At 40.3% G+C, this 25,159-nt stretch overlaps 1 protein-coding gene across 1 annotated transcript; it reads right to left on the bottom strand.

Moving 5' to 3' along the window:
- Positions 1-1,771: 1,771 nt before the first annotated feature.
- Positions 1,772-19,013, bottom strand: mylkl.L (myosin light chain kinase like L homeolog). Its single transcript, XM_041577503.1, has 17 exons — positions 18,848-19,013; positions 13,912-14,037; positions 12,858-13,007; positions 12,007-12,156; positions 9,275-9,310; positions 8,672-8,799; positions 7,429-7,582; positions 6,888-7,193; positions 6,710-6,812; positions 6,030-6,233; positions 5,397-5,614; positions 4,868-4,991; positions 4,419-4,571; positions 3,967-4,087; positions 3,793-3,880; positions 3,218-3,349; positions 1,772-2,013 (listed from the first exon to the last, which is right to left on the bottom strand). Exons 1-17 carry the CDS (start codon positions 18,957-18,959, stop codon positions 1,772-1,774), a joined length of 2,547 nt encoding a protein of 848 aa, XP_041433437.1. The 5' UTR covers positions 18,960-19,013.
- Positions 19,014-25,159: the final 6,146 nt, after the last annotated feature.

The following is a 25,159-nucleotide window of genomic DNA, read 5'->3' as shown; positions in this document are numbered from 1 at the left end:
AACAAATCAGGCAGGCATCTGCTCTAGGGGGGGCCTGATCAAATGGTTGGCTCTTGACTTGTATGGCATACTTAAACGATTGTTAAGGGAATGGAAGACAGGCTGGCCAAGATGGGATGGTTTATAATGGAGAAATTAAGGGGGATATGATCCTTTTGTTTATATAGATACCATGGGATCCTATCCCCTGTAGTTATTTCACAAGGACATCCTCTTAGAGTAAAAAAAGAGCTGGGGTTGTTTTATACAAATATAATGGACAGTGTTGATAAGTGTCTTTCTTCAACCGCAGCTACGAAACTCTGCATACTACTTGATAAATATTAAACAAGTGGCTTTTAGAAATTTCCAAGTTCGTCTTGAACTTGGCATAGATATTTTAAATTAAACCACATCTACGCAGGTTTTAATGTGGCTTTCAAATGTGGCTTTTACGACTGAGAGTCATTTCATCCATTTGCATGTAGCGTTGTCAGCTGCCAGGCAACCACCAAAATGTTTGAGGAAGTGTGCAGTTACACAGTTAGTACCTCATCAACTCTACCAGGATACGTATTGTTTGTATGGTTACAATATACAATACGTAATACTGATCTATGTACAGGGCAGTGGATGAACAAGAGGGGTTTGTACTGGCACTGATGTTTTTTTCTCAGGCTGTTGGTATGTGGGCATATTCTCTGCCAGCACTGAAGCATTTTTGCATTTCAATTAGATATTCTTAGGGTATGGACAGCAACTTATTTATTGTTGGGATCAGAAGCTCTGACAAATGCCGGTGTAAGGACCCCAAGAGTTTAGTTGTATTTCACTCAGGCCGTTTCCCCTATAGTTTGGACACCCAAGGTGGTCCTCAGTAAGGCCTGGGTGATAAATTGATATAATCGCAATTCAGTGTTTGCCCAGTAGGGGTTTAAGTAAATAAAAGGAAGAGCACACATGCTCAGTGCTCTTTCCTGGATGCCACCTAGCAGGGAGGTGGGTACGGGATTGGGTCTGGGCAGGTGCCAGGCCTGGTTAGGAAAAGTTAAGTGATCAATATCCTTGTTATAGTCACACTCCAGGAGTGAGAGACAGGCAGGGTTCAGTTAGCCGAGCAGCCCAAGGCTCCAACAAGGAGGTTAGTGGGGTTAGTACCACCTGGTAGTCAGACCACCAGTTTAGGGACCCAAGAAAATAAAGGTTAAGGAACATTGATCTAAAGAAAGTACTAAATAGCCATTCACTTCTTATTATGCACGTGTGTCTGTATATAAAGGGGCAAGGTGGCAACCCTAAAAAGCGAACTATGGCATAACAGTGAAGTAAAAGTATTGGGCTTTTAATAGCACAGAAAAAAGACACTGTAAGGTTCCTATAATGATTATCATTTTTAGCTATTAAAAGTATGGCTTATACTGTCATATGGATTGCACCGTGACCCATTTTGACCTCCAGAAGAGACACTTATAATGGATTTAGTGTATCAAAAGTTTATTTTAGCACCCACCACCATATACAAATAAATCTTTTATGCACCCTACACTAAAGGGAAAAAAAATCACTAATCGGTAAGACAGAGTTGAGGACACTAGTGTGATGGGCTAAAGAAAGAATTGGGGTTGCACCCCTCCATAACCAGACGTTGCTATTGCATTGTGTAGTATTATATTGGATCCACTGCAGAATATTAAGGATTTAGCATGGATATACTCGATCCCACTGGTACTGCCTCCCAGAATCCAGGTCCCAAGCTTGGCTGTCACAGTGATCCATACCCACACCAGGCAGTCTATTGAGCGCTCTCTCTTGCCCGACGTTCTGCCAGCAGGGAATGAACAGTTAATTTGGCTGAGCTTTCAGCCTCCCCCTGGGCGTTTGAGGCTCGGCAGGTGTAAATCCCAGAATCTGTCCGGGAAACGTCCGATATAATGAGAGCACAGCTACCGTTATCTTCATACTCAATCTGCCGACGTCTGCATTCCTGAACTGGGCACTCGCCATGAAACCACAGCACTTCTGGGTCTGGGAATCCTGTTTTATAGAAGATGGAAGAGTGTTAATGGATTATGAGCTGCCAGGACTTGACCCATTATTGATATCATTAGAACTATCCAGTCTAGCTGTTTTTGACTTGGAAGTTGGAAGAAGCTGCTGGGAGTTATCACTTATCAAAAGCTGTCTGGAAATAGGAGAATGCTGGTGTAAAATAGGCCAATTACCCCTCCAGTGAAATCACTATATTAAAGTTAAAAGGAGAATTTACAAGAGATTATTATCAGATTATTCTAATATTATCAGAGATTTATATTAAACATTGCTTTGCTTCTCAAGTTTCCTTGCACTACTTAAAGGGGAACTCCGGCTTCCAAAGCAAAATTTGATAAAGAGGTTCACAGAAACCCCTTATATACCCATCACAGTTACTTGTTTCTTCAAAAAGTATAAATAAATGCCATTTTCTATGCTGACATCCAGCTGGTTAACAGTTCTTCTCTTTCTGCATCATTTGAAATCCTGGCAGGGAAGGGGGGACTAAAACACTGATGTTACAAATTGTAACAACTACTCCACAGCTTACAGACAGCATGTAGGAACTACAACACCCTCAATGCATTGCACTGTAATGTTCATTTGCTTATTGAAATCACATGTGCAGGGAATTGTGGGGTTTGGAAGATGTAGACTGAGGACAGATGGTGATTGATACAAAGTAACAGTAGTCAGCCAGCTCAGCAAAGTAGTCAGACAGATCAGCAGGAGAGCAGAGACTAGGCTTAGGGAACTGTTCCAACTGCATATTTTTTAATTGATGTATAATGCAAAGTTGCTTGAAATTATTTACTTTTTAAGCAGTCCACGAAAGAGTTAAAAAAAAACCTCACATCCTTAAAAGAAAAAAAGGACTTCCTTTTAGCGAATAACTGAATTTTTAACGGCTCACACTTCTCAGAATGCAACTTCCCTGACACCAGCCATGGGGGTGAGAGGTACAAATGTTGCAACCAAAGAACCTTCTAGCAGCCCCCCCTATAAATGATACATAGAGTCATTATATTCCCTGCAGTGCATGCTGTGACAAAAGCCAGAGAACTTTAGTATTAATATCCCTTTCAGTCTTGTAGACGTAGGCAGGAGACAGTTGGCAAAAGTGCATAGAACAGTGAAATTCTAGTGCCCCTTAGTGTGGCACCAGTATAATACTCTTTGGGCCAGGAATATGCACAGTCTACATTACCTTCAATGTGGCACTGGAAGCGAGCTGTGCTGCCAACTACCTCCACCTGGTCCTTTAATAGAGTTGAAAAGACTGGGGCAGCCTGGAGCTGCTCCTGGAGATTCACGGAGACTTGCAAGCCGTCATGGGCACCTATGGATAGTTTCATCAAAAGGAGATCATGCTCATCAGTTATAAAAGCAGATCTCTATTGAATGTAATGGGGTTGCTTCTTTGTCTGCGAAGTGTTGCTTCAAATCTAATCGCTGGGGAAATCAAAGCTACAGTAGCAGACTACAATGTTTCATGGCAAGATGGCCAGCAGGAGACACTATTTCGCTGCAGTCTAGGGATGAGGTTAAACAGTTTTCTCTGTAATTGTGTAGGATGATGAATGACATTTTAATAGGCAAAACTATGCTTCCAATTCATCTTTGTGCTTTTAAAAAATAAAGAGAAATAAAATATACCAGTTATTGCAGTGGGTGCAGCCATGTATTTGGCAATTATTTACAAGCAGATCATTTATTTAGTTCACTTTTATGAATTATCTATATTCATATAATAAGGTCTGTGCCAGGGAAGTGGACGTTTACCATCTTTGTGTGTTGAGCTTGTGCTGTTGTCAGACTTGGCACTGAGCAACGTCATCCGGTTTAGAGCCAGTACGGCTTTGCCCGTTTTCTATATAGAAGAGAGTTTAGATCAGAGAGTGCACTGCCGTTTTTCACCACTGGAGGGTACAATAGCACTTATAATGGTGTACAAACCTGCCACTTCTGTCTCGCCAGAAACTTCTTGATACGTTCTTTTGATAGGGTCCTGGTTTTGGAGACAGGTTTGTGCTGAACCCAAGGGTGGTCCAGGGCCTGAATTGCAGTAAGTCGAGACCTAGAAAAAATTGTCCAGAATTAAAAATCATTGAGGGTCCTATCTTCTTGTTGGGGGTTTAGGCTTGCAAAGTTTTAAAGCAGTGAATGGACCCAGCACCAAAGGACCAGTGGCCATCTTGTTGTATTGAATGTATAGCAGGGTTCTAGGACAGTACAGTGTATGGCTGGGGTATTGAGGAGATGCAGTGTACACTAGGAATAACTTGGGGACTGCAGTGTATTATTGAGAGATGAAAATAGGTTTAATTATGCAAGAGGGACACTGTTGAAAGTAGGTAGGGGCCTTGAATTTTCCCCCAGTTTGTTCTCCTCTTTTGACTTGACCTCACCTCATGTTCTTTTGCAGCAGTCGCCTGACAAAATCCTTGGCTGTTTCAGACAAAAGATCATTTGTTTCTTCATCGAAATCCCATAAAGCTGATGTGATATTCTGCATAGTCTCCATGTCATTGTTACCCTGAAATGGGGACTCACCACTTAACCTGAGACGCAAAATGTGCAAGAGTTATTGGTTAAGGGGAGGTGGACTGGTAATGGAGGAAGGACAGTTCTTATCAGATAAAGAAGACAGAAAAGACCTAAGGAACTAATTAATAGCAAAAGCAAAGCAGGATGGTTTGAGGGTTTGAACATGGAAGAAACAAAAGTTTGGTAGCATAAGTCATAAAAAAGAAGGGAAGAGAAAATATGCAAAGGGATTGGATTCAGCACACAAGTGCACAGGATCCCCTATGTCCTGTTAGATAAGGTTGAAAAAAGACTTTGTCATCTCACATACAGGATGTAACAGATAACTCCGAGGCTCCACATGTCTGTGGTGAACCCAACGGGTTCAAAGGCGATGACCTCTGGAGCCACAAACTCAGCCGTGCCCTGTAGCACTTTCATTGGGACATGGGGATCTGAGAAATGAAGAAAAGAAAGAAAAGGTAGTCAGTTCTGGACTTATAGGGTTGCCTTCTCTTTTCTACTCCACCAAATATCAAGTCACTATAATGTAACAAGAAGTTGGTAGGAAATGCAAACCCATTCCTACTGGTGGTCAGTCACTTAACTATTTTTCTCACTAAGGGACATATTTATTAAAGTGTGCTAATGAAGCTCATCATAGCCCACTAGAATGAAATTCCACCTCTATTTTCTCTCTCTATTCCATACATTCCTGGCCTACTTATCTATTCCTCTCAGGGAAACAGCAGAAGAAGGTAGTGCTGTGACCAAGGGGTCTACTAGACCTTTCTCTCCCCGTGAGTTACACAAAGCGTTTTGCCCAGGTTTGGGATATTAGTGATCTAATTTCTTCTCACCCAGCTCTTTTGCCAAACCAAAGTCAATGATTTTGACCCGGTTGCTGACTTTGTTCATGCAGATAATGTTCTCAGGCTTGAGGTCCAAATGAACGATGCTATGGTTGTGCATATATGCCACCCCATTTAGAATTTGGGATATGTATTCAACACACATGACCTCTGTGTGCGCAAAGTCATCTGCCACAATTCGTTCAAACAACTCTCCTCCTGCAATACTGAGAAGAGAGAGAAATAGTACAAATGTACACATTAACAAAGAACTATGTGCAGAATAACCAGTGCCAAATGTTTTACTGAACTTTTATTTAGTATACTGTATACAATGTAACCCCTACAAAGAAACCTGGAAAGATAAGGTAAAATGTACTGTATGTAGGTTACTGGGACGTTTGGGCAGAATAAAGAGTAAAATGAAGTAAATAACAGACAGGTCTGGAACATGGCTAGAATAATCAAAACAATCTTGCAATACATGACCTACATAGTTGTGCATTTGGGGGGAAATTTGCTTAACTGCCGACTATTGGTGCATCTTTAAGGAGGACACTGGGAAGGGATTAATACAGAAAGTTATACTTCAGAGCAGCAGCATGAACAGTGTTCTACTTGAAGGGAATATCTAGGACTTACTATTCCAGCACCATGATCACACGCCCAGGTTCCTGGAAAGCAGACAAACAACGCACCAGTTGGGGGTGGTGAAGTTTGTTCATGAGTTCCACCTCTGCTCGGGCTCCCTCCATCTCTTTCTGTGTCCGTGCCTTAGAGAACTTCCCTGCGTAGATCTTACCAGTAGACTTCTCCTTCAGCTTGTACACCTGCCCAAACTTACCCCTTAGAGATATAAAATGTGCATGGAGTGTTAAGCATTTAGTAAGGGTATACTCGCTATGGCCATGGCAACAATTATTCTACCATATTTGTTTATTCTTATTGGCTCCCGTGATTGGTTATTAGGGTTCTTGATATATAGAGGATTAAACCCATTTAAAATTCATAACCTCCTCTGAACCTTATATCAAGCCCACCATGACTTGAAGCAATCCATTTAAGAGACATTCCCAACAGAGATAGCACATTTATTCTACTACTGAAAGACATGTAACAACCAATAAGGAATTCCCATCACATCTCATCATCTCAAAATCATTTGTGTTAGATTTGTACCCTAGGCAATTCTGATCTGAGCCTCCATAAAGTCCTGCATGAGAAACCATAGCATCTTCACCATCCATCTAACCATCTTCTGCAACATCTTGATTTGTAATGATACCTCCCTCTAGTGCCCCAGCTTTCCAGTAGTGACTCACATTCCCAGCTTCTCCAGCTGTATGTAAAAGTCATTAAAGCTCTCTGTTGTGTTGATGGAGATCTTAGTGTATCCATTTGATTCTTCACACTCTGTTTCCTCATCTATAGAAAAAGATTAACAACACAATTTACTTTTGTTTAAGGAATATTGAAAGGAAAAGTTTTTTATGAGCTCACCTCCAACACAAGGCATGGTAACTATATCTGACTCCTCCCCTGGGTCGCTCACTCCATGGGCATTAGCTGCTCGCACACGGAATCGGTATTGGCCTTCTGGTTCTAAGCCTTTTTCTACCCGATAGGAAGTGTTGACACAGGAGTCTGTGAGCAGCTTCCAACCATCTTCCTCAGTGCATTTCATTTCTACCCAGTAGTTCAGCACAGCACTGCCACCATCATAACATGGCCCCGACCATGAGAGAGTCAACAAATTAGGTTGCATGGCTGACACAAGTGGCTTTCCTGAGGGTGGTGAGGGGTGCTCTGAGGGGGGCACAATGACAAGTTCATATAGACATAGTATTATCTTTTATCTTCTTTACCTTCTTTACAAAGGTCTTTGACTTTGTATCTTCTATCTTTTTAGTTTTATATTCGTTAAATATAAATGTGTCACTTAGCTTAGATAGATTATTGCATCTGCTGCTGCATTATACTTGGTTTTTATATCAGAGAGGCTACTGTATACTTCACACACTTTTTAAAATGGATCACTTACCTACAACAGTAAGACTGATATGATGTTGAGTGCTCCCAGTCCGGTCTTGTACATAAAGTGTATAACAGCCAGAATCATCCTCGCAAACCTGGTCGATCACCAGCCGGCTCTCCATGTCAGATGTATGAATTGATATTCTTGGGTCTTCGCTGACCTTTAATAAGGAATGGGATGTTTGCCACAGTACAGTGGGGTGCATATCCTAAATAAATTGGCATTCTGGGGGTGATGTATGTAATGTAGTGTAAATGTTTGCTTCGGTTTTGTATGTTAGTAGCCATGCACCAGTCTGTTTATCTTCTTTGTGCAGATCAAAGACACAGGCAGATTGACACATAAACCCACCGTCCGGTCTGACTTCCCTTTTTGATTAAAATTAATCAGCCAAACTTCATTATGCAGAACAGCAAGACCAGATCTCAGGCTACTCATCACTGAGAAGCTCATTTGCAGGGAGAAGGTTTAAATCCGGGGGTGTACTTATTAATTATAGAGGTGATGTGGTGGTGCTTTGTGGAACTTGAGGAACCTGGTAGATATGGGTGTGTCTGACAGCACAAGGTTGAATGTTCACCAGATCACACTTGCCTTGTGTTTTAACCATGAGACAACATACAGTATGAGTATGAGAAATGCTAGACAATCAGTGATGTCAGTATAGAGTTAGATTTGAACATTATCTGCAAATAAATTATACTGAAACCCAAAGGAACAGATCAGTTGACCAAGACTAGTTGTGTAGATGTAGAATACACGGGGTCCAAGGATCAAGCCTTGTATTAGCCCCGATAGAAAGAGAATGACAGCTTCTCATTCAGAGGAAAGCTTTGAGCTGGGTACAAGGGTGATAACGATGGCTAATTTGGTCCGTTTCAGTTAACAGTTACATGTATCTTAAGACTTTAGGCTTATCATGTTAGCCTTTATATAAGTTTTAACCATATAGATGTATAGCTGTTCTTCCTGATGTTTTTATTTTGGGGAGCACATCTTGGCCTGTATTGGCCCTTTAGCTCATCTTGTGTTGTTAAATTGTCCATTAATCTATTTATTCCATAAGTAAACCATGTGGATCTGCCTGTATTTACCCAGCTTCAGTACAATATAGACTGTCAAAATAGTTTCCCAATCCAAATGACCCATTCAAGTATTTGGATGATAGGGCATCAAGCTTTGGGGCCCTTAAGGATTGTGGCACCCATAACCTAATTAAAATGAGTTTGACATAAACATCTCTAATCACCTGTTTCTTGTTCCTCAGCCAGGAGGCAGCTATTGGTGTCGTGCCTCTAATCGCACAGTGCAGCTCTACTTTTTCTCCCACCCGTGCTTTTATCTGGTCTACACCATCCAGAATCTTTAGACTGTCCCCTGAAAGACATATAACAAAGAAACTAGTCTAGTACATTAAAAATAAAATTATTTTATTTTTACAAAATTTGTTTGACCTATGGGTTCTCAACACTTTGTGGCCAAATCCTAACTGTTCAGCTAAACCAAATACAAACCCGAGGTGGCGGGGATGTCCCCCCTGGGGGGCTGCAGTAGTGGAACGAAGGGCTCAGCCTTAAGATCAGCTAGGTGAAGACTTGGTTGGTGATACTCATGCTCTTCTAGATAAAGCTAAAAGTCCAGCTTGAAGGTCAGTTACATTGGTGTTTTGAGTGAAAAATTGCTGTGCTAGATATTCTTGGAACTATAGTGGAATAACTGATATACTAATATTTCTTTTTATAAACTTGTTGTCGAACAAGACCACCAAGCAGGGCCTGAAGTTTGACAACCACTGCGATAAAGTGTTCCCAAAAAACTAAACACTATCACAAACAAAATGTAGAAATCTTACCAGGTCTGTTAGGTTTTCTTTTTGGGGAGACTGGTCCTGAAAGAGAGGTAACATTAACAGTTAAGAGGGATATTCTACATGTTATACATATCTCAACAAAAGCCGAATTAACACAACTCTCTCAGCTCACAAAGAGCTGTCACACGTATCTGCCGCTTTGCACCACTGATAGGCAGTATCTGCATTAGTTCAGCTTCCTGTTGGCTTTTTAGTGTTAAACGGGATCTCCACCCCCTAATTTTTCTGTTTCTTAATGAAAGAATGTTATTTTAAGCAAATTGAGGCTCCTTTAGATACGACCATGGGCTCAAGTATGAAAGTACTAAGGGGCAGCCTGTAGAGCTCATTTTAGAAGTTCTTGCATCCAGGGTCTGTGCCTCCCAGGCTGGCCAAGATCACTTATGTGTATAAGTAGTATATTTTTTTCTCTGCTTATTCAGTTAAACATATTGGCACAGATTATTCTTGATAGTAGAATGTTTGTTTAGAACTACTGATCGCTTTCTTCTGAATGCAACCTTTCTAGACTTAGTGGTCCCTTTGTTGTACCTTTTGTAAAAAAAATGTTGTGGGCATCCAACCAGTGAAGCCATTGTGGATACAGGTGTTATAGTTGTAGGGATTGCCTGGGTCCTTTAAAGAAAAAACTTGCTGTCCAGGATCAACTGCAGTCTCTCACCAATTAGGTTAAAACGTAATTTCTTTATTTCTTCATTTAAAAGCTTGTAGTGTTCAGCTACATTTTCAATGTTTACATATCTGATTGCCTGGGTCCTTCAAACCAATATTAAGTAAGCAAAAATAAGGATTCTCACTGTGGTCCTGCTTCCTATTAAGATGGGAATTCTGGCCCACTTGGAGGCTATTTGTTGACCCGTTTTTTTTTGCCTTATCACATAAGCCTTGGTCTCAGCCTTTCAGGTTGGGTATCTAGCGCAAAATGTCCGGGTTTTTCAATTAAAATGTCTCTTATTATAATAAGACCCTGAAGAACGATGCAACGTTGGTATATTGAGTCACATGACCACAAACGCTTGCATTTAATTTCGAATTTGGCTGAATCCATAATCAAATCTCGGTTTCAGTACACCTGTAATGTGTAGTCAGTTCATGTAGCTATATGACACATTAAAATACTAATCCCAGAGAATACAGAGATGAAAAGCTCCACAGAAACTCTCTTTCAGATACCTGAATAGAAAGAAATTTGATATGACATATACAGGGTAAAACAAATGCAGCTGCTGGTGTATCTCTGATGGTGAGATCTTGCTACTGACGCATATACATACATTGGTTTATCTAGACATACATTAAACTCAACCTTAAGGTACCTGAGACATTCCTCCACCAATCATGGAATCACCCAGTCAGCTAACTAGTTCCAGATGAGTTCTCTCTTCCATCTGCAGGTATTTATTGTATTCTATAACTTTCATGTGGAGGTCCAAAAGGAGTAATGGGGAAAAATAGGAATAGCATAACAATAAAACTCACAATGCAATCTTCAAAGGTAAGAGTTGAAAGCGTCTTTGTACGAGGAGATGATGCACCACGGTGCATTCGAACCAGTTCTCTCTAGATGATACAGAATATTGTACACTTCCTTTTGGGCTACTGTTCTTCCAGATCACCCCTCCTGTTATGTCACACCCAGATGGTTTCACCCAACCAGGTGTATTCGGAATTGTGTTATAACCTTCTTTCTGGAAGGTTCATTGCTGCCTTTTGTTGTCCATTATTTTACATTTCTTTGTGTGTCTGATACAGGTAATACGTTTACAAAGAATTAATCTCATTCATCTGGTACAATAAGATGATCAAGGCATTTAAAGTTTGCATCTATGCAGGTTAAATGAGACCAGTCGGACATCCTTAGGCGTCTTTAGGAGAAGTTACATAGTCTATATCTTTTGGCCATAAGTCTTGTATAAGTATTCTGCCTTTGTGTTGAGAAGTCTCTATAAGGTCTCTATAGAGTCTTTAGAAAGCAATGAAAATGCATGATCTCAAAATAAATACTGTATACCTAATTTGGGAAGACCTTGTTAAATTTATGGAGGACTGTTTGCAGGTAACCTAAAACTATGGAAGCCTATTAATTACAAATATGCTGTAGTATCCTTTTGGGGAAATATGTACAAGCTGGCAATTTGAGAGGCTAAGTGGCAGATAAGATTCAATGTTGAGAGATGTAAGTTCATGTACCTGGGATTTTAAGGCATGCACTTACACCCTCTAGCACTTAATTAAATATCTGCTAGTCTATGAAGTAATGAAGTAATGAGATTGTGAAATGGGCACATTTTAATATATAGTGTTTGTTGTTCTTTGCTGGGGATAGATATAATTATAATAACTACTATAAAAATAATAAATACACTCTAATTAAAACGAAATATGTCTCACACAGATTACATGTCGGAGATTTTTGGGTCAACTTACATTTTAGAAAAATGAGATAGTAAGTCCTCCTAACATTTATATGACATAGATTTAGTATCTCCTTACCTAGTTTGATATTAAATCTCAGATTAATTCTGGGAATCAGTATCTGCCCAAATCATTATTCAGAACCAGTTGTGCACATTATTTTAATTATTGTAGGCTGCTGTATCAAAGGGGATCATGGAGAACCACCATAAAGCATGAGGAGCCAGTTCTGGGGACAGACCCATAGGTTATGGAATTTCTAAAAACCATTAAACAGCATGGAATATATTTGCTCTTACCATTTATTATGCAGATAGATGGATAGCCTGACCTATAAGGTGCAGTGGAGGTGCTTTCCGTTCCCAGTGATGTGACTGTTGTTGCAGACAGAGGGTTGATTTCTCCCACATGAGAGCTTTCCTCTTTAATGGGAGTCTTGTTTTCCCTTGCTGTTATAAAAAAAGGAAATGGACATTTCCTATAGAAGGAAAGGTTTGGTCATAAAGAACCTACATTCCTTCTGGTGGGTGATTAATTTTGGGCAATGGTTCCGGAGCCTTATAATAATAAATAAGCACTATGTGCAGTGATGTTCATGTTTCCATGATAATGGTAATTATATCTATTTGTAACAAGGGTAACTCAAGTGCATCAGAAAATAACTACAGATGGCATCTAATATAATAAGGAATCATTTTGGGGGCTACCCTAATTAGGTGTGGTAGGCACAGAAATTAGATTTTTCTTGAAACGACATAAGAGCTAGTTACAATAGACATATAACATATTTGAATTCTGAACCTATACAATTTTTTGTAGTACATGTTTCTAATTCCATATAATTCTTGCATTTAGGCTTTTATTGTCACTGCCCACCCCATCCTCTTACTTTTTATCCTGCAAGTATTCTGTAACTAAATAATATACTGGTTATTCATCTTCTGAAGGCTGAGAGTTAGGTGTGGGATGTCTCGGCTACAAGCAATTCAGCAGTTTACTGAAAGGGTCAGATCTATATATCCCCACACCTTCTACCTTGATCACTTCTTACACAGAATGATGTGCACTAACTAAACACTGTTGAAATGCACATGATTTTGTGTATGGAGTGGTCAAGATAGGTAGCAGTGGACCCGTTCCATATACTTACCTATAGATGGCACAGTCAAGTTCGTTTCTTGTTGCGATACCCTTCGGACATATATACCACTGCCATTCTGAGGACAAATCTCAAGTATAAGGGTAAGGAAACGGTCAGACTTTGTTACTGCACGATTGGAAAACATCTCCGCTGAGGTCACTGGAGGAATACAGAATTAAGAAAGCCAGTCGAATGACTAGTGAAACGTCTTCAAATACAGCAAGTCCAGTTGATTTGACTTATTAGAATAGATAAAATACAGAAAAGTTAGCTTGTCACTTAGAACACTTATTCATTGATTTTTCAGCTTTGGATCATCTTTGTGATTTCCAAAATGATGCTGTGTATGGAAACGACCCCTTTAATAAGCATATAGTGTTAATTCCATGCCCCTTCTACCACGGTTGGGATAGCCTGCCAGGGTACTAGAGGACCTCACAGCTGGCCCTTGTTGGTTGCAGCGTGTCTCTTTATTCCCACCATCAATGTGTGAACCAATGCTATGCAAGTACACGTGGTGGCCTATATTTCAAGTAGACATGCATTCAGTAATTTCTGGTGGGTGCTAGAGTGCCTAGTGCTCCTGTTCCCTGAGTTTTGGTATACAGTATGTGTAGGTGGTGGTTCTTAACATAAATGTAACCTTGAGGAACTCCAATAACTGTGAAGTGGTAGGGACTCCATGACTACAGAGTCTTGGTCCTCAAATATTTTAAAGATGACACATATAGTTAAAGAGTTCCAGTCTGGTGACCTGATGGACAACACTAATTATGAAGTATGACATTTAACAAATATTATAGGGCCCTCTAGGACTGCTTAACCAATTGTTAAGGTGAATCAATCTTGAGGACGATATTATTTGAATCTCTCTAGGCTATGATCTCAAGAGTATATATTGATGTTCCACTACTATATAATTACCAGTATATATGATGAATGAGACACAGGCCTAGAGGAATTAGGAGAATGAATGAACTACTACTGGCAAGGAAACAATAGGAAAAGACTGTATCTGGTTTCTGGCAGTGATTATGAACTGACAAATATTCCAGTACGATACCTTTTCTCCTCTCCACCTGTGTGCCAACTACACATCTGCTTTCCTTCACGACTGTCTGCATGCGTAAAGCCCCAGGTTGTTTGGACTCACCAATGGGTTTCTCACCTACTTTGGCTGATGAACTTTCTGTAAGTGAAGAAATGTTCGTGTGATATCATTACACGCGATTTCAATTTTAGCAGGTCTACACACCTGCTAAAGTATCGCCAAGTGGGTGTAAAATAACAGTGTAGCTCTTATTAAACATGACAAGCATTCATTAGAATTTGGGAAAACACGATCCATCTGCTCTTGACAAGATCGGGACATGTCGGCATTATGAAATCACTGCCTATTTGGAACTCCGCTCCTGGTGCAGTGGCAGCAGTTGCTTACCAAACCTATGACTTCACCTTAATATTGCATTACATTTGGGTGGTTCACAAGATGAACTTAAACAAACTATCTGGTCAAATAATAAAATAAAACAGGATTCTCTCAAGTGTTCCATATCCTCCTGAATGTATGTTGGAAAATCCATAGCTGCATAAATTGTTGGTTACATTGCCATCAGCATTGGGCTGGGTACCACTGCCAACAACACCTGCATCATGTATGTACTTGTGCACCAAATCCTAACCCATCCTTTTCCAACTTGGTGCTGAGATCTCTTATTTAGAAGGCCCCAATGTCATGCCAATGTCACCGGGTAGTAGGACAGGTGCCCGTAGATAAAAGATTACTGTGGTAGGGTCATGTATCGGAGGGGCCTGCCAAAGTTTTCCCCCGTAGCTCAATAGGCCAGTCCAACACCGATTGCAGTGAATTTACACACCATTTCTGGGACTCCATAATTTGAGAGACCTCAATATTTGTCTGGATAGAGTACTGTACAATACCAAACTTTTGTAAACCATATTTTGGATTACTAGTTGTGAGATACAACAATGCTTGGGTGAGTGTTTGTGATCTTTTCATCACCAATGGGGCAACTTTTTAAAGTGAACCTGTCCCCACTGATAACATTGTGTATCTCTTCTCCTGGTGATGAACCATGTTTGGAATACTGGCATAGAATGGGTTATTTGTTTGGGGTTCACAGAAATGGATAAAATTGAAGATGAAGGTCTAGAAGGATGCCAAAAGTTGTGATGGTTCCACGTATACCTTTCTTTATATCACATTGAAGAAGTTGGTTCATCCCTGGAATGCATTTCCTTCTAGGTATTACCAACTGAGATATTTATGGAATTTTAGGTGTCAGCTGTGATGTATCTTGTACATTGTTAAGTCCATTAAATTTACCCATGAACCACATTCAAATGTAAAAAGAGTTGGAGAGCAACACAGGCATGCAAAAAGTTCTTGGGGGTACTAAATAAGGGATGTGATTGGTTATTTGGTAGCTGGTAGCCTACAGGAAGCTCTGGCAGTACAGTTGGATTTTTTGCAACCAAAACTTGCCATCAAATAAGAAATGTAAAAATAAGCACCTATTTTGAGGCCACTCAAAGGGGTCGATGAACAACATGTTGCTCGTGAGCCACTTGTTAGGATCACTTTCTTAAACTATATGTTTGAACTTGCAGAAAATAGGTGAATTGATACCTTCTATGTATCACCAACTGAGATATTTATCGAATTCTAGGTGTCAAATGGGATATGTATCTTGTACATTGTTAAGTCCCTTAAACCAAAGGCCCCCAACCTTTTTTACCCATAAACCACATTGAAATGTAAAAAGAGTTGGAGAGCAACCCAAGCATGCAAATAGTTCTTGGGGGTACCAAATAAGGGCTGTGATTGGTTATTTGGTAGCTGGTAGGAAGCTCTGTTTGGCAGTACAGTTGGATTTTATGCAACCAAAGTCAGAAATGTAAAAATAAGCATCTACTTTGAGGCCACTCAAAGGGGTCGGTGAACAACATGTTGCTCGCGAGCCACTGGTTGGGGATCACTTCCTTAAACTATATGTTACAACTTTCAAAAAAATGTGAATTGTTAGGCATAATAACCCAAGGCAAGCACCCACATTTCATTAATATTTACTATAAGTAGTTTTGAAAACAACTGGACTTGCTGAGTAAGCATTGAAGATGTTTCACTACTCATCCGAGCAGCTTCTTCAGATAAACTGACTGGTGTGGGAAGTCCTCTTCCATTTCATTAACCAAGTGTTTGATTGTTTTACAGCATTCTGCCTTAAATTGAATTTCCTGTTAGTGTGCATCACACAGAAATGTCCCTTGATTACTATGGGTTATGATAAGTTAAATAAGATGGTCCAAGTCCTTTGACAAACCAGCAGTATCCATAGGAGCCCCTTCTAGTGTAACTCATTCCCACACTAAAGTTTACAAGAGTTTGATAACGTCTTTTGTCTTTCTCATGCAATTTTAATTTCTCCTCTCGCTATACAGAATTAATTGGTGCTTTTAGAAGGGATGTGTGTATTGGGAATATGCCAGTTATGAGGTTAAGAAATAAAGCACAATAAACATTCATCTTGTAAATGGTGAGGTCCCAAAGGGAGGCTGTTTGGAACCACTGAATCAATTGCATTTGCCATAGTGGTTGTAACAATCTTTTCCCATATGCAGCATGTAAGACATTACTGTCTATTTATAAAAGTACAATAGCATTATTATCACAGTAGCAATAATAGCAGGCAGTTGAGATTTGTCCCCCTTGTCTTTTTTGTAGGTTCATGATATATTGATATGGGCAGAAATCTAAATTAGAGAATTCATATTTTTTGAATTTTGATGAATACTGATTCCTTGATGAAAAAGATTCAACTGAATACTGAACTGAATCTAAAATTAAAATTTGAGGAAAATCTACCTAAAAATCTTTTTTTTTTTAATTATACAGCCTCAAGGGATTTGACTTAGTTCAATTAAATTTGAATCCTGTAAAAAAAAAAAAGGACTCCTACTATGATATGATAATGAATGTATATTGGAAAGTAGCTTAGAATTATATTTTCTTCCATTAGGTAAAAAAAAATATTTGGTGGAGCTCTAAATATTGAGGTCAGGCAAGGTAGGCTGAGGAAGGACCATGATATATCCCCATCCTCTGATATGGGAACTCATTTTGGTGTTGCTGTATCACATAAAAAGAATTTGTTGAGGGTTCATAAACACCAACCTATAGGGCCGCCATCAGGGGGTACAAGTGCACCGGCCCTAAAGGGACCGCTGAAAACCCGAACTGCCGAAGGCACGAAAACAGCTGAACTACCAAAACCGCGAAAAGACCCGAAGTCCCAAATGTTTTATTTTAATACTCCACAGGCCCCTGCCAGCAATGTTTTTTATGGGTTGCCCTGACCACCAATGGTTTTTAAACATTTTTTTATGGGGCTCCCTGAACCAATCTTTTTTTTAAAAATAAACTTTTATGGGGGCCCCTGATGCCACCGTTTTTTTATTTCTTATATGGGGGCCCTGAATGTCAACAGATTTTTAAAATTTGTGTGTGTGGGAGAGGTTTACCGTTTTTAGTGCTGATGTCTGTGTCGTCTTATAACTGTGATGTGCGGTGGGCAGGTTCTGGGGTGGGGCTTGGGGACTGAGATGGGCGGGGCCCTGGGAGCCCCGTAAATTTTATTGCATGGGGCCCCTGTCATTTCTAATGGCAGCCCTGTCTACCTATATTTGTGTTTACACAGTGCTAATAATATACCCAGACTGTCGCACACACCACTACTTTCATCTGTACAAATGATGAGAGGTGAGGCTTCTATCTCTGTAGCACAAGTGGTGCTTTGTCTCTGTCTCTGGGGTTTCATCAGAGACAAAACATGGTTACCAAACACCAGTCTCCATTTGCTACCCATTATGGAAAGTAGGAATCCTTGTGCATAAACATCTAGTGCCTAAACAAGGCTGGACCTTGTGTTTTATTCTGTAAGCCATAGATCCCTGTTTTGATATCATAGAGGAGTGCTGATATCTTGAGTGATAAATATTGCTCCCATCACCTCCATTACCCTACAGCTCTGACCAGCATTAAATTAATATAATTCATAACGTTCTCTCAGTCTCCTGCAGCTATGTACGATTATTGGGTACTTTAGTTTAACATCAGTGGTAGAATTAACACCGCAACAGCAGGTACACGGTAGTCTAACCAGTTTTTGAGGCTCATCAAAGTCTAAACTTTGGAATCTGCAACCACACTAACAAACGTAAATGAGCCCTAACTACTTTTGGTTGACCATAACATATAATACACAGAAGCCATGGATAACCATTTAAAATAATGATGTAATCAATACATAGTGATGTCATTTGTGTCACAAGAGTCAAATATAAGCCTATTAAATGTCAGCTTGGAGCTCCACAGTCTGTATAAAAGCACTGTAGGCCCCTACTCTTTCATAGGCATCTGCTATCTGGAAACCTGTTATCCAGAAAGTTCTGAATTACAGGAAGGGAATTTCTCGTAGACCCAATTTTAATTAAAAAAAAAAAAATGATTAAAACTGAATTCCTTTTTCTCTAAGGAAACAGTACCTTGTACTTGTTCCCAACTAAGATATAATTAATATTTATTGGAGGCAAAACAATCCTACTAGGAATGGATATAATTAATATTTATTGGAGGCAAAACAATCCTACTAGGAATGGAGAAATTATGGAAAAACCCTTATCCGGATAACCCCAGCATTCTGAATAACAGATCCTATACCTGTACTCCGTAGTGGTTTCTAATATCCTTATATATTATAATATGGAAACATTATAACTGTTGCAATATAAGTGTACAGAAAAAGTTCTATGCCTGCCAATACAGATGTTTGTGTTCCTGTATAGTTATTAATGAGTAAGCTTACCCCTGTCTTTGTTCTAGAGCTGTAGGTCTGTGCTATTAACTACTGTACACAAAATGATGCTCGTTTATAAATCAAGGTAATTCATTACAGTTGGAGCTTTGGTTCAGTACCTACCTATACAGTAAGGTCTCCCCATTCCATTCTCAGTCCTGCAAGGATCTCCCCTGTTTGTCTCCCTGAGGAGGGGTTTATCCAGCTGGATTCTGAGGGTAGTTGTGTAGCTCATTGCTGTGTTCTTTCTGAACAGAGAGAGGCTGAGAAACTAGAGGGAATAGACTTCACCTTCTGCCAAACCTCTCACGGAATTGTCACTACACACCCAACGTCTGCCCACAACTCTCTGTGGGGCTTGTTATCTCCGTACGACAGAGCTCAGCCTTCTGTGTCTCTTTCATCATTTAATCAGGGATCTTATCCCAGCAGAAACCTAAGAAGAGGCACAGTGGAGGCACTCCCACGTGATTGAGTTCAAGTTGGGCAAAAATGTCAGGATCCTCAATAGAGAGACACTGATTTATATTTACTATGGACAAATTATTATAGTGATTAAATAAGGGCTGAAAGGACAGCGTTTGCCTGAGATGATCCTTTGGTGGGAATGATAATTCCACTTAGTTAAATTTTGCAGAATCCCCACCACCACCATGGCAGTGTATTTGTAGGCATGGACCGATGATGGGTCTGATGCAGTTGAAATGCACAACCCCTGTGTTGTAGTTGCTGTTTTTTTCCCTTCTGTATGTTGCCTCACCATTATAGATATTAAGGTTTTGGCAACATTTATCTCCCACTGTTTGTGTCTTGTGTGTGTCCTATCTAGTTTGATACTGGAGCTGGGTATATTGAGGTGCAATTAGGGTTGCCACCTGGATGGTGGAACTGTTGGACCTAACCATCCTGAAAACCACTACGGCGATCATCCGTTTTGCACACATATATTCTGTATCTGGAATTTCTGTTATCCCCCTGCAGGAAGGAAGCTTTTCCCTCTGATAATGGTCAGATCTCACCACCTCCCCACCCCAACACAGCTTCCTTTTTCTTAAGTGCCCTTGCCTTTTATCTGCTCTTTTATCACCTCCTTTGGGGACAGACACCAGAGAAATGGCACAGCAGCCTTGCCAATGGTTTATGTTCTGTGTGATAATGTTCATTCAAGGAATGTTAAGCTATCATAGAGCTTTATTTTTATGCAAATATTCATTGAAAATATGGCAGCAACATACCATTTTTGATTGTGGGATCCAATGTTATTTGGCAGCAGCCAGTAGCATAACTACCATGCAACAGACACTGCCATTGCAGGGGGGTTGGGGCAAAACAAAGCCTCGACCACTAGGATTCCTGTATGGTTCTACATGGTACCTGCTTGCCTTGCTCCTCTTCTTGTACTAAAAAGTAGCTAGCACATGTCCATGAACATAGGGGTGGGTGGACAGTTATAACTTAGGGTGCAGGTCTTCATAGGTGGTGGAGACCAGGCCCGGACTGGCAATCTGTGGGTTCTGGCAAATGCTAGAGGGGCTGCTATAAGGTCCCATAGAAAGTCAGTGTTTAGTGGGCTGGTGAGGGCTGTTTGGGCCTCTATGTGGGCTGATTGGGCCTCTGTGTACCTGAAATGCCAGGGCCTATTTTAATTCTCAGTCCGGACCTGGTGGAGACCCTGAAAATTATTTTTGTGGGAAGCCCAATTGAGGTATGTTACGCTAGTGGCAGTATCTGAGAGCCCTGTGTTGAAGATCCAAGCAGTTCTCAAGCTGATGAAGCAAATAGCAACATGGGTGGCAAGAACTGTTGCCACCTGTGGAACTGACCTACTAGTACTGCAGTTTGCTAGCTGGTTGCAGTGAAGTTTCCATCATCTAATGGCCCTTGGTGGGTAAATATTTGAGGCCATCCACTTCAGGACATGCTGATCTTTCCATGTGTAGTCAAAATGATTAGCTTGACCCAAGGCTGAATTATTAGATAAAAATTAGAATTGACATTTGTGTAATAAGTCATCTGTCCTGTGGGTTCATTAATTGCCTCCTAACATGTTGTCTTATCACTTCCATGCCCTGTCCTGCATTTCATTATTAGGGATTTATATTTGTATGTAATCCTCAGAGAGCCATATCCTTTCTTCTAAACTCTGGATTCCTTTCTCATTTACCTCCATTAAGAACAGTTCAACTATAGTAATTCGCTGGAGTTAGACAAGGTGGGGACCCCATTTTAAAGAAAACTTTGATTGGAAAAGAGGATGAAGGGCCGTGGGTTGCAGAACTTGTATTTACAGAACAAGCATATAACTGGGCGTTGCTGGGTCAATTTCACATACATCCAAAACGGAATGGTTATCTGATAGGGGATTGTTGTCGGAATATAGTTGTGCTAAATGTAATTGTGTAACAATGTGGAAAAGTATGTAGAAAAAGTTATAGTCCCTGTTGGTGTTTACTCTCAAGATATAATTCTCCTTACTCAATAGAATCAGGGGCTTTAACCATGGACATGTTCAAGTCATCAGGTCATCAAGTTTGTGGGCGCTCAAGGCAAGCCCTCCCCTCAAACTCCACTCTCATGACCACTTGTTTCCTTGGCTGGACTTGGATGACCACCGCAGGCACGGGCAACTCACCCATTGAATCCCCTGGACTTACAGATGGTCAAAACTAGGGGAACACATGCAGAAGAGGTACATTCCCACCATTGAACCTTGGGCATGCGCCTCTTCCTATCCCGAGTTCCGACCTGTCCTGAAAAGCATTACGGGTGCAAATGCATGTCTCATTAAAAAGGTGTTCTGGGCCAGACAGCAATCTGCACCTAGATCTGGGTATAGGACTCCATAGTGGCTTGTGTCAAAACCATTCTGAATGACGTTCAAGTCAATAGATGGGTTCAATAACATTGGGATCAACTGGCATTTTTACCCACCAGGCCGGTAAAATACTGGCCAGGTGGCAACCCTAGGGGCATCTATATGCTTCCCTCAGTCTGCCCCTCATAAATACAATGCAGGGCAGAGCTGTGTTCAAAGTTTGAAAAACAAGATGGACTGAACCCTTGTCTTGCACCTTTGTCTCACACTTAATAATTGACCCCCCAATCTCAACTTCTAGACTGGAAAAACAACTGCCATGTCGTGTATTCAGTTCTGACACGACTAACATAGTAAGTAAGGTTGAAAAAAGACACACGGCCATCAAGTTTAAACATTTAAGTCTATTACATTACCTGCCTAACTACTAGACTAGAACCAAATAGACATAACTATGTCAAATTAGACCCTCTAATAGGCAAGTAATGCCACCACTTAAAGGGAAACTCCACCCAAAAACTGCTCTTGCACAATAAAAGGAAAATATTATTTTAAGCACTTTCCAAAAGACGTTCATTAAAGGTTGCAAGTAAATGTAATTGCTATCGAAAGTAGTATTTGTTTATCCCTGTTTAGCAGAAACCATCATGATTTGTATTAAAAACAGCAAGAATGAAAAGAAAAATAAACAGAATATATTTGACAAACACAGCGAGATGGGGATGGAATGAGACTCCGAATAGACACAGAGAGAGAGAGAGTAAAAGTCTTGCCCTTTCTCCAGGGGCGAGGAGGCGCCTCGGGGACAGTGGGTGCAATACACGAGACTGCACCTCTCCTATTCACTCCCTCCCATTTCTGCCAAATACAACACACAAACAAAAATACTGGAGGTGCTTTGATGGCGGAGCAAACTAGGGAGCAGCTGAGACTCCCTCCTAATTTCACCCACTCCCAGGAGAATCCAAACAGTGTGTTACATCTGCTACAGACCAAACAATAGAAACACAAATAATCTTTGTTACTCTCTGAGGTTCCCGATTACATTGTTTACAGCGACTCTCTCCCGATGAAGTGCTGCGGTGTAGAAACATTTCTTTTAACCCTTTAATCATGTTACCTTTCTGCAAGGAATTAAGGGGCAAAATTCACCAGCGCAAATTCGCCAGCATGACGTCATTTCGTTACTTCGCTGATTTACTAACGGGTGCTGGCGTAAATTCGCTAGCGAAGTGGACCTAGTCTGGCGACACTTCGCACCCTTACGCCAGGCGAAGTTGCTACGCTAATTCACTAACTTGAACATTTTACTGAACGTTACCTCTTGCACCAGACTTGCCTTCGCCACATCAGACCAGGCGAAGTGCAATACAGTAGATAGGGCTTGCTTCAAAAAAAGTTTACATTTTTTTCCAAGTCCCAAAAAACGCTGGCGTCTTTTACTTTTTAAGGGTGATAGGCTGAAAAAGATTGTAATTTTTTTTGGGGGTACCCTCCTTCCCCCCTACATTTCCTAACATATGGCACCTAAACTATACAGTGGGCACATGTATAGGGCAAAATAACAACTTTATTTTATTTTATAAAGCTTTCCCAGGCTTGTGTAGTGTAATGTATTTGCTGCTACATATACGTCCATTGTACTTTAACTTGGCGCCGTATGGCAAATTAGGCATCACTAGCGTAACTTCGCTTTGCTTGACTAATTAGCACTAGCGCAACTTCGCTACCTTTCGCCTCCCCGAGCGCAACTTCGGATTTTAGTAAATTAGTGGCGCTCTGGCAAAACTTCGCATGGAGAAGTGCGGCGAATTCAGATTTATGTTAACTTTTAGTATATTATAGCATGGCTCATTCTACGCAACTTTTCGATTGGTCTTCATTTTTTTTTTATAGTTTTTGAGTTATTTGCCTTCTGTTTCCGACTATTTCCAGCTTTCAAAAGGGGGTTACTGACCCCAAAAACAAATGCTCTCTAAGGCTACAAATTTATTGTTATTGCTACTTTATATTACTTATTTTGCAGGCCTCGCCTATTCATACTTCAAATCAATGCATGGTTGCTAGGGTAATGTCGACTTTAGCAACCAGACTGGTAAAAATGCAAATTGGAGAGCTGCTGAATACAAAACTAAACAACTAAAAAAAAATTAATTATTAAAAAAATAAAAGTTTAAAGGTGAAGAACCCCTTTGGTTTAAATTCCGCCTCCAAAACTGCATTGAATCCTCCCCATTAGTTGCCCCTTTGCCCTGTACCTTGGCTGAGAGTAGCGCAGAAGAAGGGTTGGAGGCCTGATCCTTTTTCGCGCACCAATCATGTATCTACGTTATTATGAGACTGAGAGGGGAAGAGGGAAATATAACACCCTGGAGGCAGTTGGCCTTATTATAAAAGAGTCAGCACATTGAACAAAGTGCAAATCACAAAATTCGGACCAAGGCATAAAGGAGAACTTAACTAAACCTAAAAAATGCTGTATTTTATATACCGTACTTACTGTATTAGCCTAAAGGTATAGAATCACCAGAACATTAAAGATTCAGGCCTATAACATTGTGCATAGGGGGTGGCCATCTTGGATTTTGTTGCACGTGCCAATGGCACTGCACATGCTCAGTGTGTTCTGGGCAGCTTAAACAAAATATAGGGTTCGTTGCAAATCAATAAAGGGGTTGTTCGCCTTGGAATTAACTTTTAGTATGCTGTAGAGAGTGATATTCTGACACAATTTGAAATTGGCTTTCATTTTTTATTATTTGTGGTTTTTCATTTATTTAGCTTTTTATTCAGCAGCTCTACGGTTTGTAATTTCAGCAATCTGGTTGCTAGGATCCAAATTACCCTAGCAACCATGCATTGATTTAAACAACAGACTGGAATATGAATAGGTGGGGCCTGCATAGAAAGATTAGTAATAAAAAGCAACAATAACAATACAGCTGTAGCCTTACAGAACATTTGTCTTTTAAATTGGGTCAGTGACCCCCATTTGAAAGCTCAAGAGAGTCAGAAGAAAAAGGCAAATAAGTACAAAACTTTAAAAAATAAATAATGAAGACCATCTGAAAAGTTGCTTAGAATTCTAAGGCCATTCTATAACTAAAAGTTAACTTAAAGGCGAACAGACAGCAGTGCTTTAAATCAATAGATAAGAAGAAGGGTATCTACCGGTGGTAGAGACAAAACATCTTATAGGGTTGAAATGCAAAAACCGAATTCTCTTTGTTAGTGTATGTAATATTTCAGTCCTCACTAGGCGCTTTCTCATGGGTAAAATAACCACCCATCTATCACAATGAAATCCCCTAACCTGTAATTGAAACAAAGGCCACAAAGTGGAGGAGATAAACCAGTACAAAAATTCAACGACAGTGTAAAGTTAATCTTGTAATTCCTCAATGAGTCCACTAGAGTTCACTAGTCTCTTGCGTTTTATAAACGCCGTTTATCTGAAAGGAGAACAAAAGCCTAAAAATGAATGTGGGCCGAACTGCCTCCCCGCCGACTACAATCGAAATCGTCTGTGGGATGGCACTCGTGCTTCGTTTGTCGAAGTCGTCCGAAGTTTCCTCGTGAGGCAACTTGAAAAACGAAGCCATCCCGCCGGTGATTTCGAT

The sequence above is a fragment of the Xenopus laevis genome, chromosome 9_10L, assembly GCF_017654675.1.
Source record: "Xenopus laevis strain J_2021 chromosome 9_10L, Xenopus_laevis_v10.1, whole genome shotgun sequence".
In the NCBI taxonomy this organism is placed as follows: domain Eukaryota; kingdom Metazoa; phylum Chordata; class Amphibia; order Anura; family Pipidae; genus Xenopus; species Xenopus laevis.
This window is presented reverse-complemented; position numbering and strand designations above follow the sequence as displayed.